Source organism: Chiroxiphia lanceolata, chromosome 2, assembly GCF_009829145.1.
Source record: "Chiroxiphia lanceolata isolate bChiLan1 chromosome 2, bChiLan1.pri, whole genome shotgun sequence".
NCBI classification, from domain to species: Eukaryota; Metazoa; Chordata; class Aves; order Passeriformes; family Pipridae; genus Chiroxiphia; species Chiroxiphia lanceolata.
In genome coordinates, this window is record NC_045638.1 from 76,157,987 (window position 1) to 76,176,201 (window position 18,215).

Genomic DNA, 18,215 nt, shown 5'->3' on the forward strand with positions numbered 1-18,215 from the left:
TCACTTCCAGTCATAAGTCTGCCATAAAATCTACTTTTTAACCATTTCATCAGGCAGTGTTATGCTCTACCATTTTGTGGCATCACTGTGTTCTCATTCATACGGGATTCAAATGCAAGACTCAGTTTTAGCTTCTAAAAGTGTTTTTCTGAATTGCCTAACACCAGTGACAGAATCACAACAGAAATGATAACTGGAGGATAAATATATGCTTCATAACAAAGCTGAAAGAGACACTGTAAGTTTACATCAAGGTTCCAAAAATTTTTATTAAAATATTTTTTAAATATGTGCATGATACACTGAAGAAGTATTTTTAAGTAATATGACTTGAGCTGCCAACAGAATTTTTCTTTAATAATATTAGTACACATATATCTTCCAAAATAACAACAAACCTGACACAGTTAAGAAAGGAACATCCTGTTTTCATTTAAAGCAACATTAAAAGAAAAGAAGATAATTGCTTCAAAACTTGGAGATTTTAAATTATGAATGTGTTACCGCAAAATGACATCTGCGGATTTAGGTTGAAAAGTTCATTTAGAAAGCCTTATAAATCAAACTAAATATTGTCTATAATCTGTGAGTCAATCTAAGGCAATCCCATTGCATGTGGAACTCATTTATCTACATCCACTGGTACCCAGCTGCCCAGCTGCCAAATTCATTTTGCGTGAACTACTGACAAAATTGTAGAGATGTCCCAGGGAAGAAAGTGTGCAGAAAAATAATTAGCTGTGACTGCTGAGCAGATGCAGAACAAGCTCTTCATCCTCTGCCAGAGAGAGTCCAGTATCTAATGGCAAATAAGGGTCCTCCTCTTGGCTGAATTTTACCTTCTTTCTTTTCAGTGGCATTTCTTCTGCTGTGGTAATGTTGCTATAGCTTCTCTTCTTTCTTCCACCCTTCTCCTCAAGTTCACTGCAGAAACAAATCAATTAGTCTTTTTAACAACTGTGGTAATCGATATCATCATGTAATCTAACAATTCCTTTAAAACAAGGCAAATTTATGTCAAGATAAGAGCAAATGAAATTACAATTCTAAAGGGTGAAGCAATGGAAGCTGATGACTCTGAATGTCTAAACTGGAACTGCTCTCAGGACGAGGTGGCGGTGGATGTTTGCTGTCTTAATTGATTACAGTGTATCAAGATATCACTATCACTGTTATCTAATATTGCTGCCTAATACAGGAACAGACAACTTGACAAAACTGATTTAGCGATGTGTCAGTGGACCCTGACATGCATTCAAGATCTTGTCTAAAATAAATATGTGACAAAAATAAAAATATGAGAACTGTCACTCCATTGGCAGATCCTACATTTAATACAGTTTTGATTTGGGACCATCTCATTCAACCACTCTTTCCCCTCCTTTCAGAAGTTTTCCTTGGAAGCTATTAACCACCACTCCGTAGTGACAGGAAGAGGAAAAGCCCAAACATGGTAATTTTCCCTGGTGAATTCCTATTTCTTCTGCTGCTTTTCTTAAGACTTGAATGAATTGCTTTTTGCAGCCTTTGATCTGGACAAAACAGTTTTAATACCCTGGATTCTACCACATGGCCATGTAACAACAATGGGAGGAAGACTGAGCTTTCATGTATCTCCATGGGGTTTTTGTCCAAAACATAGAAAAACTGCTATAAATCATCTAAGATTAAAGCAACCTAACCTAATAAAATCTATTCTAAGGTATAATATCTGTGTACCAGGTTATAGAGAGCTGGTTGTCCTATGCTGTAGGATATTCATACCCAAAAAAAGCAAAATGCAACCCCTCATACCGCAAATCATTCCCTCCAAACAAGGTAACCAAAACAAACTGGCAATCTCATTTTTTCACATCTGTATTTTTTCAAATATACCAAAAGTAATAAATGGAACTTCAAAGACTGAGTTTAGGCTTTTCTAAAATAGTTGGGCAAATTCAGATTTTCAACTAAAATTTGACAAATTTCTATCCAGAAAATTCAGTTTACTTGAAAAAAAAAGTTTCAACAAGGATTTTCTTAATGTTCATAACTTTTACAATTGCTTAAGTGTTAATGCAATGCTTTGCTGACTTTGAGCTGTCATTTGCATGGGGATAGCTTTTCAGGGCTTGCTATTCCTTTTCTGGGGAAAGGACTCTCATATTTTCTCTGTAGTGCTTAAGATATTCCATAAATGCTGAAGCTATACTGACAGTATATGAAAACACACTAAAGCACTAAGAATTCTCACTTTTCCAAGTGGACAGTATGGGTCTGGGCTAGAGTTTCATGGTGTTCACTTTGACCAGGACAGACTATAGGGGTTCACTTTAAAAGCATAAGGAAGGCCTCATTAAATAAGAGCATTTTATCTTGTTTGCAAAAGAGCCAATTACTTCCAGCCTTTGAAGGGACTCAGAAGCCCAGTTTGCATTCATAATTGACTAATGCTTCATCTAGGACATTAGTTCAAACCATCTAAGCAATTAAAACAATGCAGAAACCTCACAAGCTATGAAACAGCAGACTTTAATAACCAAAAATTATAATCACTTTTGGAGTTTCAGAGGCCCAAGGCTTAGACATCTGTAAGGTATAATGTTTAAATACAAAACACATTTAGAAAGAACTTAACTGTGAGTTTTCTCATTTTTTCCACAGACAAAAGCACATCAACACAATTATGACCAATTTTTATCGTACATTTTGTGGGATAATTATGCTGAGTCGAGCCACTTCTTACTATTACTGAGGGATTGCAGTGCTCGATTTGTAGTATAAACTGAAGATGTATCTACATGTTAGCAGGAGTATTTTCACACTAATTTGACCCCTACTGGGCTGTGAGCTGGAGAGGTGAATAAAGAGGAATATTTAACACAGGAAGCAGCAGCGGCAGAGATACCAAGCGATGAAGAGGGCTAAAGACTTGTGTTTTCATGATGCTCATAAATTAGAAGTAAAACAGTATTTAATAAAGGTGACTTAGGAAGGTAATGAGAATCACATGAAACATGTGAATAAGATGCTCCTAATTTTGAGATGCAGAAGGAAGACAGACTGTCTGTCCATAGAATGATTTCCATTGAAAGGGACCTTTGAAGATCAGCAAGTCCAACCCCATATCCTGTTCCTGCAGAATGGATTTTTACCAGCAGTGGTCTGAGTGGCGTGGAGAGGGGCTGTACTACTCTGGAGGAGCAGTCAGAGATCTAGGTTTTACAAAAGGTGAAAGTGGGCAATTTTAAAAAGGAAGATGGAAAACATGTGTCACTGTGATGCCCAGGGACATCCTGCACTCCATTGGTGTGCTTCTCCTTAGCTGTTTTGACAGAAACTCTTTGAAGGAGATGTAATAGGCGTAACCCTCAGGTCCACATGTGAAAGGACCAAGTGTACAAAGGCAGCTATACAGGGATGACTTCTGCACTTACTGTCAAATGGATTCTTCCTCAGTCTCCATCAACTGAAGGCCTCTCAGCCCACTCTGCAGAGCCAATCTTTTTATTGTTGGTCACTTCCTATGGACATAAATGGCCCCTTGTTCCTCACAAACACACAAACTGATGCACTACCAGCTGGTATCCACAAATAGCCAAATAAAATAAAGTTATTTAAGGTGAACTATTTTCTAGCAGAACAACTCAGTTAGAAATCAACCCCACAATTCAGATTCAAACCAAAGCCAGTGCATCTTTTTGTCTTCTACTTATAACACTTTAAAAGTGGTATGTGCAGCTGGTTTACAATTCCTTCCTTTTACCATCTGGTGCAATTTAGCTTTTCAGCCACATGAACGATCCATCTGAGGCTACCTGATGGAAGGATTTACTTTCTGTTTACACAGGTGAGGAGGTACCAACAATCAACTTATCAACAGGCACAGTAATTTCTGTGGTCATCATTTGCACAGCTGTAACAACAAAGTAAGATGCTATCATTCGATAAGTAATGTTTATTACTCAAACACTAAAGCATGGTTTATGAATCCTGTCCCTTAAACCAGTGCCAGCATATATGAATGGTTATCTGGGAAACAGGGAATCTGACTACGACCCTGATAGCTATACACCAAGAAAGCCTTAATTTAACTACCAAAAAATAATTTCACAAGTGTGTTTTGAGATAATACCAGGAAAAAATAGAAAGCTTTTAATTGTTAGTATTTAACTCACTTCTGGGCTTCAAGCTATGTCTTGGCAAGCTGCAAAGTTTAGATTTTAAGTGCTTAAGAACCAGCCATTTGAAATGTGTAGCCACAGAGCCAAGTTGCTGTTGTTTAAACAATGGTAATGTGAGATGCCTAGACAGGCTCTGCCTCACTTAACATTTATCGGAGAATGCTTTGGAGCCTATTTTACCAGCACTGCTCTGGAAACAAACCGCCCTTGCCACTGAATTACAGGCCACGAGTCAAGTTTCCAGGCTGCAATAAAGCACACAAGCTCTTTCCCAAAGAAATGTACAGGAATAATGAATGAATCTGCTAATAAAATACAGTTCAGTAAAAGTTAGGAATAATTTATCCCATAAATATTGGCATTTTGCTAATCAAACATGCTGTGCCCAAAACTTTTTCCACGTAATAAATTTTAATTCACACAGCCATGGCAGCAATCCTAATGAAGATTAATTACTGCAGTCCCTTCCATATAGCCCAGTGCAGCTTCTTTCTTACTTGCTGTCAGAATGCTACAGCCCATAGAAACGGTAATGAAAATGTACTGTGCTGTGTTATTTTCTGGATCTGGACAGGCTGGATCGATGGGCTGAGGCCACTTGTATAAGGTTCAACAAGGCCAAGTGTTGGGTCCTGCACTTGGGTCACAACAACCCCAGGCAGTGCTACAGGTGGGGGAAGACAGTCTGGAAAGCTGCCCAGAGGAAAAGGAGCTGGGGGTGCTGGTCAACAGCTGCTGAACGTGAGCCAGCAGTGCCCAGTGGCCAAGAAGGCCAATGGTATCCTGGCCTGGATCAGCAATAGTGTGGCCAGCAGGAACAGGGCAGTGATCATCCCCCTGTACTCGGCACTGGTGAGGCCACACCTTGAATCCTGTGTTCAGTTTTGGGCCCTTCACTACAAGAAAGACATTGAGGAGCTGAAGTGTGTCCAGAGAAGGGCAGCAAAGCTGGTGAAGGGTCTGGAGCACAAGTCTTATGAGGAGCAGCTGAGGGAGCTGGGGTTGTTTCACCTGAAGGAAAGGAGGCTCAGGGGGGACCTTATCACTCTCTACAACTGCCTGAAAGGAGGTTGTAGGCAGGTGGGGGTTGGTCTCTTCTCCCAGGTATGAAGCAACAGAACAAGAGGAAGTAGCCTCAAGTTGCACCAGGGGAGATTTAGATTGGATATTAGGAAATATTTCTTGATTGAAAGGCTTGTTGTCAAGCACCGGAACAGGCTGTCCAGGGAGGTGGTAGAGTCTCCATCCCTAGAGATATTGAAAAGATGTGCAGATGTGGCATTCAGGGACATGGTTTAGTGGTGGACTTGGAAGTGCTGGGTTAACAGCTGGACTCGATGATCTTAAATGTCTTTTCCACTCAGCTCAACCATCAACATCTCACTTCTGTTCTGAGGTCACTTATACTTTCTAAAGCTCTAGTGATGGTAGACTCAAATCAGACCTCTGAAGTTGTAACAGCACTTTTCTTCTCCATTTCCATCACAGACATTGCTGGCCATAAAGCAGCAGAACCTGACTCAGTACTGGAACGCTGAAGTTTCTATTCAATGTATTTGGGCTAAGCAATTTTAGCTTATCTTGATACAATAGAGTGAAAATTAAAATTATTCAGGGGTTGATCATAGAATCATAGAATGTTTTGGTTGAAACAGACCTTAAAGATCATCATGTTCCAACTCCCCTGCCACGGGCAGGAACACCTTCCATTAGACTAGGCTGCTCAAAGCCCCATCCAACCTGCCTTATATGGTTTTCATATGGATCTTGATCATCATATGGATCAATATCACTGTTTCTGAGTTGAAAGTCTTCCAACTGGGGATGACCGTCGTTTAAGGAAACCACTTTGATTTGTTGTGCGTCTCTGTCAAGGCTTAACCTTCTCTGAAATGTGCTGCTGCCTTTGGAGATGCTGCTAACCACCTATCCAACTCTTGCACCGGTTCACTCCTCCCTCAGCTTCAACTGAGGAACAGGCCACTGACATTCTTCAAACCTGTTCATCTCCTTTTTTTTTGTGGGACCACTATCATACTCCAGTTGTTGACAGCTAATTTCTGAGCTGCAGAGTTTCAGTACTTACTCATTCCATTTCTCCTTCATTCATGTAGACACTTGCTCATGACATACTACATTTTTTTAATTTTTTTTTAATTATTTTTTAAAGGTAATTTCTGTACCTGACAAGTTTACAGGAACAAAGGAAGGATACAGTCTGGTCTGCAGAGCATAGATTACCAAATTTCACTAAGAAATTCTATCACTGAGTCCATTTCATATAGTCAGCTAGAGTGTAACTATGATAAAAACTTTTATAAAGACTTTCAGGGCATAAGAATATCCCATCTCTATCAAGAACAATTCAATATCACAATGTCCAATTTTGCAGCTAACCAGAATGATCAAGACCTTAAACAGACTCCTTTTATAACGTCTGTCCTACGGTGCTTTTCTGGCCATCACAAGAAGAATCACATCCTGATCTCCTTTTATGATCAGGTGACACGCCTGGTGGATGAGGGGAAGGCTGTAGATGTGTCTACCTGGACTTCAGCAAAGCCTTTGACACCGTCTCCCACAGCATTCTCCTGGAAAAGCTGGCAGCCCACGGCTTGGACAGGGGCACTCTGTGCTGGGTTAGGAACTGGCTGGAGGGCCGAGCCCAGAGAGCGGTGGGGAACGGTGCTGCATCCAGTTGGTGGCCGGTCACTGGTGGTGTCCCACAGGGATCAGTGTTAGGCCCAGTTCTGTTTAATATCTTTATTGATGATTTAGATGAAGGGATTGAGTCCACCATCAGCAAATTTGCAGATGACACCAACTTTGGGGGGAGTGTCAATCAGCTGGAAGGCAGGAGGGACCTGGACAGGTTGGAGAGTTGGGCTGATTCCAACAGGATGAGGTTCAACAAGGCCAAGTGCTGGGTCCTCCACTTTGATCACAACAACCCACTGCAGTGCTACAGGCTGGGCACAGAGTGGCTGGAGAGCAGCCAGGCAGAGAGGGACCTGGGAATTTGGATTGACAGGAAGCTGAACAGGAGTCAGCAGTGTGCCCAGGTGGCCAAGAAGGCCAATGGCATCCTGGCCTGGATCAGGAACAGTGTGGCCAGCAGGACTAGGGAAGTGATTCTTCCCCTGGACTCAGCGCTGGTGAGGCCACACCTGGAGTACTGTGTCCAGTTCTGGGCCCCTCAGTTCAGGAAGGATATTGAGGTGCTGGAGCAGGTCCAGAGAAGAGCAGCAAGGTTGGTGAAGGGACTCGAGCACAAGTCCTATCAGGAGAGGCTGAGGGAGCTGGGGTTGTTCAGTCTGGAGAAGAGGAGGCTCAGGGGAGACCTCATCACTCTCTACAACTCCCTGAAAGGAGGTTGTAGCCAGGTCGGGGTTGGTCTCTTCTCCCAGGCAACTATCAGTAAGACAAGAGGGCATGGTCTTAAGCTGTGCCAGGGGAGGTTTAGGTTAGATATTAGGAAGAAATTCTTTACAGAGAGGGTAATCAGGCATGGGAATGGGCTGCCCAGGGAAGTAGTGGATTCTCTGTCCCTGGAGGTTTCAAGATGAGACTGGATGTGGTACTTAGTGCCATGGTCTAGTAACCACGGCGGTAGTGGATCAAGGGTTGGACTCTGTGATATCAAGAGGTCCTTTTCAACCCAGCTGATTCTATGATGATTCCATGAAGTTCTGACCTTCATAAAGTAACTGCTATGAACTGAATAATCCATGTTAGAAGGAGTACCATATATTTTCAGATGAATCATCTCAAAAGACAATGTAATGGCAACCTCATCAAGAATCATGTAAAACTTAGTAGGTCAACATCAGCATCCTGGTATAAAAAGGCACAAGAAACTGCAGTTTACCATAAATAAAGGCAGGCGCACAACCAAGCAGCACTGAATACTAGCTTGCACACCTGTCAGCTGGTGACTGTCCATAAACTCACAAACGAACCAGTACAAGAACTAAGACATTGTTTCTTTCCCCTCATGTCCAAGATCTTTTCCATGCTGGTCTAAGAGTTAATGTGATCAGTCACACCTATTAAAGATTTAAAGAAGGTAATGATGAGGGTCAGTCAGAACTTTGTTCTTCCTTTTTATTTAAAGAGGTTGAGGAATTAGAAATACCAGAAACTCAATTCAATTGCAAAATGAATATTTAAGGAATCCAGCTGCTTTTCCTTCACCCTGTTCTATATTCTTAAATTTTTCACCTCATTAATAATTTACATTGATAGCCTTAAACCAAATATGATGAATGTCGCTAGATATACAAAAATTAATCTCATATTACATGCTAGTAGTAATTAATTACTCTGCTCTTAGAGGTATGGCTGGAAGGGAATTTTACTCAAGGCAAATTTAACCATTATTTGTATAGCTCCCCCAGTTAAAAATATGCTGGGGGAGAAGGGAGAAGAGATTAACAATGTCTTTGACTTTTTAAACCATGGACAGATGGTTTATTTTTAAAGACTCTTGAAGGAAGACACCCTAGGTCTCACATACTTACTCTAAATTATCTCCTTTTTTTTTCTCCTTAAGCAAGTAACAGCTAGTGTAGCCCAACATATTTCTAATTTTAATCCAACTCTTTGAGCAAAAGCTCTGGATTTTGGAAATATAAAATAGAGTTGTATTTTCTAATATGAAAACTTAATTTCACTGTCTGCTACTCTTGGTTGAACTAGTTTTGTTAAAATCAGTAGGTCAATATTTCCCAGCCTCAAGAGCAACTCATCATACAATTCAATGGCAGCTCTAAGAAAGGTGTATGAGGCATGAATGTTGTTTTAACAAAAATCCCTCCTTCCCACTGGCAGCAAGATTTCTTGCCTGCTCCCTTACTTATTCTTCTTGATCCATTATCCTCCCTCCTCCTTCCCTGCATACATCCCTTCCATCTCATTCCTTCCCAATACAAAATCAAATAACATTTCTCCATGGCCTTATGCTCACCACCAGTCTCTTCAGCTACCACTTTCCTTTATCTATCTAGAAAGTTCTGGATTTCAGGGCTAGCAAGGCTGTTTGCAACTGCTCTTTGGGTCCTTGTTAACTCCTGTTCAGCTTAAATGCTGAAGAACTTGAAGCAATTTGACTCACTTTGTAAATTTCTGTCCTCTTGCCTTCTTTAAAAGGCTAAAAATACCTATTCTTCATTGCCCCAGTCCTCCAGCAAACACAGATAAAACTGAAAAGCAGGAAAGTATTCAGTCCAAGTGTATAAAGATGGAGAAATTAACAAAACCTCTAAAACCTTCCTTGGAGACAGTAAAGGACCTCTCCCATTATTAAAAAGTCAACCATAATCAGGGCAAACAACTGAGACCAGTACTGTGTCCTGAGTTGACAATAGCTCGTTATGAAGCTTCAGGTGATGCCAGTTCTGAGACATGTTAGCCAAATCTTGACCAAATCAGCCACTGATTAAAAAAAAAAATCTGCATTTATTACCACTGCCAAAAATCTGTCATCTCTGTCAACTTTTTTCTTAAAGCTTAGCTCATCTTGAGTCTAGCTGATGTTCTGAGGAAGGGATCAATACCGGACATGATGTATGAATGCATACTCCCCCTTGCACCAAGAAGGAGCAATTTACTGCTGCTCAGAAAAAACAATGCATTTCCCTATCCTTGTCATTCTCTTGACCCGCAGTCACAAGCATTGAGGCCATGTTACTGAGAACACAGCTGCATTGCGCAGGGCACGTCTCAAGGATGGAGGACCACTGCCTCCCTAAGATCTTGCTTTACGGTGAACTTGCCACCGGTTGCCGCAAGAGAGGAGCCCCAAAGAGAAGATACAAGGACTCCCTGAAACAACATCTCAGCCTTGGCCATATTGACCACCATATAACTGGTCTACTCTGGCCTCCAATCGGGAGGCCTGGAGACACACCGTCTATAACGCTGCTGATGCTTTTGAGAAAGCACGCAGGATCACCCTTGAGGAGAAAAGGCAACGCAGAAAGAATCGTGCCTTGCAGAATGTACCTCCTAAGGAGTCTTTCTGCTGTGCCTTTTGCAACCAGACATGCCCATCTTGTATTGGCCTTTTCAGACACCAACACACTTGCAACAAATGTGGGTAGAGCCCTTCCCAAATCTTCGTTCGCAAAGCCTGGCCATGATCATTCTCTTGACCCACACTGGTGGGTCCACTGAATGGGCTCCAGAGGACACGGCCACTAGCCTGTTAACTTAGGGCTATCCAGTCCTTAAATCCATGTCCACACCCAGTTCTGCACACTGCCTCCAAAACATTAAGAGACAGATGGATAGGGACAATCTAGCCACTATCTAGGACTTAGCCAATTCAGATGTGAAAAGCAAGAGCTTTATGAACTTAGGCATCTAGAATAGAGCACAATAAAACTCTATACTCCCATTTAAGTTTCAAGATTACCTTTTTGAATCTCTTACACAATAACCTGTTTATCAGAAACACACAAACTGATTTCTTGTTACAGTGAAGCCAATGACAAAAACCACACAGAACTTCATGCGGTATCCCTCCATCTTCCTGCAGTATATGCTCCAGAACTGCAGTATGTTGCCATCAATTACAGAACCTCATCCCCACCCTGTGCTTTTCTGTTAAACTACAAGAAAAAAATCTTCTGATTTATATAATTAAAAACAGTTTTAAATTATGAAGAAAAGTTTAACATTGTTAATTTTATTATATATTTACTACTAACTCAGATTCCACTTCATGTGAATGTTGAAGAGTCTGAGCAACACTGAATCATAGAACTTACCAAGTTTCACCACACACAAATTTATTTAATACAGGACATGTGCAAAGGACTCATTGAAATCCTCAAATGACTTCAATGTTTTTCCTTTCATACAGAGCCTCTAATGTGACAGTAGAAAAATGCATTTCTGAAACTGTGTTGGCTTTGTATGGCAACGTTTTGGTAGTGGGGGGCTACAGGGTTGGCTTCTGTGAAAAGGTGCCAGAAGCTTCCCCTATGTCCAAAACAGTCAATGCCAGCAAGCTCCAGGACAGACATGCCACTGGCCAAGGCCAAGCCCACCAGTGATGGAGGCAGTGCCTCTGAGATAATACAGTCAAGAAGAGGAGAAAAAACCTGCACAACAGCAACTGCAGACAGAAAGAGAAGTGAGAAAATGTGAGAGAAAAAGCCCTGCAGACATCAAGATCAGTGAAGAAGGAGGGGAAGGACGTGCTCTAGGCACTAGAGCAGATATTCCCCTGCAGCCTGCGGCAAAGACCGTGGTGAAGCAGCTGTGCCCCTGCAGCCCATGGAGGTCCACAATGGAGCAGAGATCCACCTGAAGCCCAAAGTGGAGGATCCCAGGCCAGAGCAGATGGATGCCTGAAAGAGGTTGTGACCCTGTAGGAAGCCTGCGCTGGAGCAGACTCCTGGTAGGACCTCTGGCCTTGTGAAGAGAGAAGCCCACACTGGAGCAGGTTAGCAGGTTTGCTGGCAGAATTTGTGAGCTCACGCTGGAGCAGCCTGTTCCTGAAGGACTGCACCCCAAGGAAGGTACCCATGCTGGAACAGCTTGTACAGAACTGCAGCCCAAAGGGAGGAGCTAGAGAAACTGGTGGAGCCATGTCCCCTGTGGGAGGCATCCCCGCACTGGAGCAGGGGAAGGAGTCCTCCCCTGAGGAGGAAGGAGTGGCAGAAACAACATATGATGAACTGACCGCGACCCCATTCCCCCTCCTCCTGCGCCACTGGAGATGAGGACATATGAGAAAAATAGGAGTAAAGGTAATCCTAGCAAGAAGAAAGGGGTGGGGGGAAGGTGTTTTAAGATTTGGTTTTATTTCTCATTACCCTACTGTGATGTGATTGGTAAAAAATTAAATTCATTTTTTCCCCAAGTCAAGTCTGTTTCATCCATGACATTAAACAGTGAGAGATCTCTCCTTGGTGTTATCTCAACCCATGAGCCTTTCATTATACTTTCTCTGTCCTGTCCAGCTGAGGAGGGCAGTGACAGAGCAGCTTAGGTGTCCAGACAGGGTCAACCCCCCCCAGAAATATACAAAACCTCCAGGGAATTAGTCAAGATTTTTGCAGGTGAGACAGTCTCACTGAGATCCCTTTGACACTGACTCAAAAATCTTTCTCATATAGCTTCATAAAAGACAATAACACCCTTTGGCTAAGATTTCTGTTCTGCACCTAACACACAAACTAAAACTTAAATACTAAAAGAGAAAGAGGATGATTTTAAGATGAGTTCACAGAATCACAGGGTATTCTGAGTTGGAAGGGACCCATAAGGATCATTGAGTCCAACTCCTAAGTGAATGGTTCATACAGGGATTGAACCCACAACCTTGGTATTGTTAGTACCACACTAACTAACTGAGCTAATCTCAGGGTTCCTAATATCTAAACAAAAGTGTATAAAAACATGAACATTTCAAAATGATCATGGAAGATGGTACATACCTATAGCTGTCTTCACTTTCTGAATCTTGCTCTTCATTAGAATCTTTGTATTTATCAGGATCTGGAAGAGTACTCGGATCAAACTCTTCTTCACTTCCACTGTGAGCAAGAAAGGCCACTGTTTCCTCTTCAGCCTGCCAAGTGACAAATGGAAAGTTACAAGACAAGCAAGCAAGTCCATGTTACTTGCCACAACCCCATCAATAAACAGGGAGGTTGTAACAAAAACCATTGGCCTCAACCGCAGCCAAAGACCACCACTATCATAGGCAGGAAAATAGAATAATTTCTGCCATCATCAGTGCTCTCCTCCAAGGCTTTTTGCTAAAGTTTGAAGAAATATCATTAAAAAAGGAAGAACAAGAATTTACATTCAAATTCTACCCTCCAGTATTGTCACGTTAAATCTACCAAATCTAGGAGAGATTTGCGCAGCAACTAATCAACAGCCATCCAAGAGCAAGTGTCTAAGTAATATGCAGCTTTACTGTCTCTCAGAAACACCCTGGCAAAGAGAGACTCACTTATGGACACATTAATCACTGCCATAAGGTGAATTTCATTAAATACTCTGATTTAAAACACATCAGGGTGTCCTTGCAGTTAAAAACCAAAATGCTGCCTAAACTGAATTAACTGCTCTAAGGGAGTTTCAACCATCCTCCACATGAGATGCATGTTCTTCAGGCTTTCTCCCAGATCCCTCCTTGCGGTCCAGCTTCCCTCTGTCCCCAAAGCATGTCTTAGGATGGGCGGCTGGTGTTGGCAACTTTCCCCAAGGTACGGTACTGCCTCACCAATTCTTTAACAAAGAGAGCACAGAAGATGCTGCTCCATAAAAGTATTGGATAATATAAAAAAAGCTGACTGATTTTGCAGATATAAGTTCTGCTCCACTCAGTCCTGAACTGATGGCACCACTTTTCTAAGTTTTTGCTAATAGGCACGGAAAAAACCAGACAGACTGGAGGGCATATGTAATTGTATATGTACACAGAAATGCAAACAGAAAGCTCACAGGCATTTCTAAGCAATGTGAACCCTAGATCCATGCATATTTATGACAAAAAGCACAAACAAATGCAAAGAAACTCTTATTAAAGACATTGCTACCTTTTGTTTATATACCTAATCAACGTGCACACAGCTGAGTTTCCAAAACAGTACCCATTTAAATGATCTTTCGTTCTATGAATACCTTCACATCATTATATATTTAAAATTAATTTTTGTTCTGATCTTTCACCATTTCTGTCAGCTGGTTTTAAAAGAACAGTGTTTATGTGCACCTACTTTCCCACAATAAAAAAATAGAAATAATAATTTTAGAAAATCACAAAAAGCCAAGAGAAACTATACCAATGGTCTCTTTTATATCTGCATATAGAATGCGTGAAAGGCAATGAGCTGGTGAGAGGTAAGATTAGTCACCTCTGCAAGAGTCCATTCTTGCTTGACCAGTGACACTTCTGCAGTGCACTGAAAGCAAGCAGAAGATATGGCTAAAAGCTACATCTGCAATCAGAAGGTAGAGGAAAAACATACTAAACACACATTTTTTTCTTTACCACTCTGAAATACTAATAAAGGTAATATAGCTGGGTGTATAAAAACACTAAAAGTATCATCAGACTCTGCAGCACTGTAAGCTTCCTAAGGTAAAACCACCTATCAAAAAGCACACTGATTATCAGGAACTTCAGGTTCTACTTCACAACAAAGTAGTTTTTTTTACCAAAAAAATCTCCAAGCTCATCTTTCAGTACAATACTATAGAGCACTATTAACTCCACGGAAAACTATTCTGAAGGTCACCTTTCTGCTAATTAATTTCCATAACTGAAAAGCATTCTGCATTAAATTATAGCTTATTTCAAGTTCTCTAAACATTAAATATTTGCTCTTTACTTGTCCTTCCCATTGCATCCATTCTTTCAATATAACTGGTGCATACCAATCTTACATCTAAAAAGAATTGAAAAAGAGAAGTAGCATTCAAAGCTGTTGTATGGAATGAAGTATTTTTTAATGTGTATGTGCAACATCATGCAACAGAGTTCTGTAATACTAACATTTACTGGCAGTCTAATTGGCAGCCCATCATCTTGGGCTGTTCATTCACATTCTCAGTTATGTCAGTGAAGTGTTGAGACTGCATTGTTTCCTAAGTTTTGTCATTTATATATGCACACGTAAAAGATAATTACACACATGCAGATCAAACCTTCACTTCCATTAAATATTCATATTAATTTTTTCCAAAAGAAAATATGCAGAGAAGTCTTAAACATAACACTTGCTATAGCAAAAGAAATAATGGCAAAGATGCCTCTTTCATTCATCAGGAATCATGAAGTTGTTTATCTTATAAGTATCACCAGTTATATATTCATTAAAATATTCGTAAGACCTTGAAATTGTTAAGAACTTCAACAGGAACATTTATCATCCACAGCTGAACAACAGAAACTCATTATTTTTCCTCTCTTGCTTCAAATCTATATCAGCCAGTCAGGAAGAAGAAATCTTGTGACTTCACATTACTCACCACAAGAGCTGGAGAAAAGAAGTAAAATCATAGTTCAAAATTACACATATAATACTTCCTCAGATACAAATAGGATGCAATTTACAGACTCAGGATGCGACCCTTCCTAAGGCAATTGCTATAAAAAAAGAGATTAACCAAAGAACAGATTTCAACTGCCTGTACTTCATGTCTAAGATTAGTGACAATGTAACACAGACTTTGGAGGGTGTATTTATTACCAACTTCAACTGTGGAAGGAAACCTGTTCAGACATCAAATCAGACCGGCCAGGAGAACTGGATTTGCTAGCAATCATCTTGCTATTTTCATTCTGCTCAAGGGTGACAGGCTCTTTCTATCTTCAGACGACACCAGCCCATGTATTTTGTAATCCAGTTCCACAGAAACTTTGCACAAAGACTTCCAGTTTGAACATGACATTGAGATGAAAACATTTTTGCATTCACGTAGTCTCCCTCTGAGGCCTAAAGAAATTCTTCCTATGCAAACTCAACATTTTAGAAAAATTCAGCAGAATTTCTGCACTAGAGGTTTCGGAAACCTTGTTGCCTTCAACCTTCCCCATTGTACCAAGTCAACAATGATCATACTCGACCTTACTGTCATCATGGCTAGACTTCGCGAACGAAGATTTAGGAAGGCACTATCCACGTTTGTTACAGGCACGCTGGTGACTTATGAGGCCAATACAAGATAGACATATCCGATTGCAAAAGGCACAGCAGAAAGACTCCTCAGGTGGTGTATTTAGCAGGATACGATTCTTTCTGCATTGTCTTTTCTCCTCAAGAGTGATCCTGTGTGCATTCTCAAAGGAAACAGCAGCGTTATAGATGGCGTGTCTCCAGGTCTCCTGGTTTGCGGCCAGAGTAGACCAGCTATGTTGATCAATATGGCCAAGGCTGAGATGTTGTTTCAGGGAGTCCTTGTATCTTTTCTTCAGGGCTCCTCTCTTGCGGCAGCCAGAGGCAAGTTCACCATAGAGCAAGATCTTAGGGAGGCGGTGATCATTCATCCTTGAGATGTGCCCTGCCCAGAGCAGCTGAATTCTCAGCAACATGGTCTCAATGCTAGTGACTCCTGCTTGTTCTAGAACAGATGTATTGGTCACATAATCTGACCAGTGGATGTTTAGGATTGTACGGAGACATTTTGGAAACATACACCCAATAAGGCAAACAGGACAGGTTCCTCTAGAGCTTTTGCTACATTTCTCAACAGAATACCTCCAATTCAACTCTACTTGCATTTGTTACAAGATGTAATGACAACTTTCTGTCCTCCTAAAAAAGACTGAATGGCTGGTGGAGCTCAGGTAAATGTGTTATGCAGGCTGCGAGATACTGAAAATGAAGAAATTGATGTACCTCAGACACTCAAGGGACTCAAATGTCCAAAAGAACAGAATGATGTCTTATTTCTACCAGGCAGTAGGCTCTCAGGTGGCAGTTATCTACTATCACCAGAAAAAAAGGGAGAACTAAAAAAAACCCACCATCAAAACCTGCACATACATAAAAAAAAAAAGTTGTATTTGCCAAGATTTAATTTACAAAATATATACTTATTATGGTATTTAATTTAATCTAATTTAATAAGGGGATTTCCCTTCAATTAAATTGTCCAGGGTTGCAATTTTTATGTTCAACACTCTAGGGAATTTATCGGTTTCTCCAAACAAGGTTGAGGGGGGAGAAATAAATGATTAGGCACCATTAGTTCTGTGTATAGTACTTTACAAAGCACACTCGGAGAATATTTCTGATTAGATGAAAACAAAACTTTCAAGGTTTGTTTAGAATTTGATCAGACTTGAGTCCACCAAAATTACACTCATAAAACATTCAGTCCTTTTTGAGTTGTGCTACCCTTCAATTTTTGCCAATATGGCCTCTCCCAGTATGTGGTACTTGTGCTTATAATGCTAAGAAAAGGTAAGTTTTAAATACTGCTAGGAGGTTACCCTGCCATAAGTACACACCTTTTAGAAGTTTAGCCTATTATGGTTCATATAAAAGGATATTTTAAAATATAGTATTTTGTAAGATCTGACAGCATTCCACATTTTCTTAATTTTCTTTTCTTTGACAATTATTTTTCAGATGAAAACAGAAGTTGTTTCTGCATCATGTTTATGATGGAACATATTTATAAACAGAGGAGGTTCGTAGCATTTTCTTTAAAACACCTTACTCTGGATTCCCCTGATCGCCTCACAGGTTTGTGGGGTTTTTTCACAGCCTGTACCCCCAACCCACAACACTGTTCCCAGCTGATGCATGTTTGCTCTGATAGCACCTACATTGCCCAAAGGAATACTACTATTCTGGCAGTTCACAAATGAAATACAACCTTTGATGTTGCTGGGCTGTTTGATCCAACAGTTGCTTTGAAGATCAACACCAAAGCCTTAGACGATACTGAAAACTGACTGTGAGGCAGTGGAGCAAACCAAGTGCTGATCTGACATACAAGGAGCTGCCTAAGCCATGCAAAAACTGGACAACCACACTCCATTACCATCTAAGGTGCATCAGTGTTCCATGGCCTGGTCAGAAAGGCTGATAGCCAAAAACTGGAGAAATCAAGGTTCCAGGTTAGTGAGACAGACACAGTCTTTGCACTAAGATGATCTCACTAATCTTTGGGCTCTCAAAGGGGTCAGTCATAGTTTCTGGTTTTCACACCACTTGGTTTTCAGTGGAAGGGACAGATAACTCTTAGCTTCATCTTCAAATAATTCACCCTTCCCAATCACTTGCAGTAACACCAAGGTTCAACTTCATGCAGGCATTCTTTATTTCTTTTCAAGCAATCTGACACCTTAAATAACACAGTAAGCCTAGTTTAGCCAGCAGAGTGGTCTCACATAATGCACATGAAAATACTTAATTTTCTTTCTTGGCATTCCTAAATGCCCCACATTTTATGGTCAATGAATGGGTAAGCCTGTGTTCCAAACCAGCAGACATTGATGTATATATTCTGACATTCAAATCTCTGGTAACTATAGCAAAGCAATCTGTGCTGGAAATGGCTCCTGCCACAAGCTAA

The 18,215-nt window shown here is 40.8% G+C and overlaps 1 protein-coding gene across 1 annotated transcript in view; it reads right to left on the reverse strand.

The window, feature by feature from the left end:
- Nucleotides 1–243: 243 nt before the first annotated feature.
- The window catches only part of DDX10 (DEAD-box helicase 10), a 159,927-nt gene continuing 141,955 nt past the window's right edge, over nucleotides 244–18,215 (reverse strand). The window contains exons 17-18 of the mRNA XM_032680229.1: nucleotides 12,611–12,744; nucleotides 244–924 (exon numbers count right to left, since the gene is read on the reverse strand). Of these exons, the coding sequence (XP_032536120.1) occupies nucleotides 735–924; nucleotides 12,611–12,744 (324 nt within the window). The 3' untranslated portion in view covers nucleotides 244–734. The remainder of the gene's footprint in view (nucleotides 925–12,610; nucleotides 12,745–18,215) is intronic.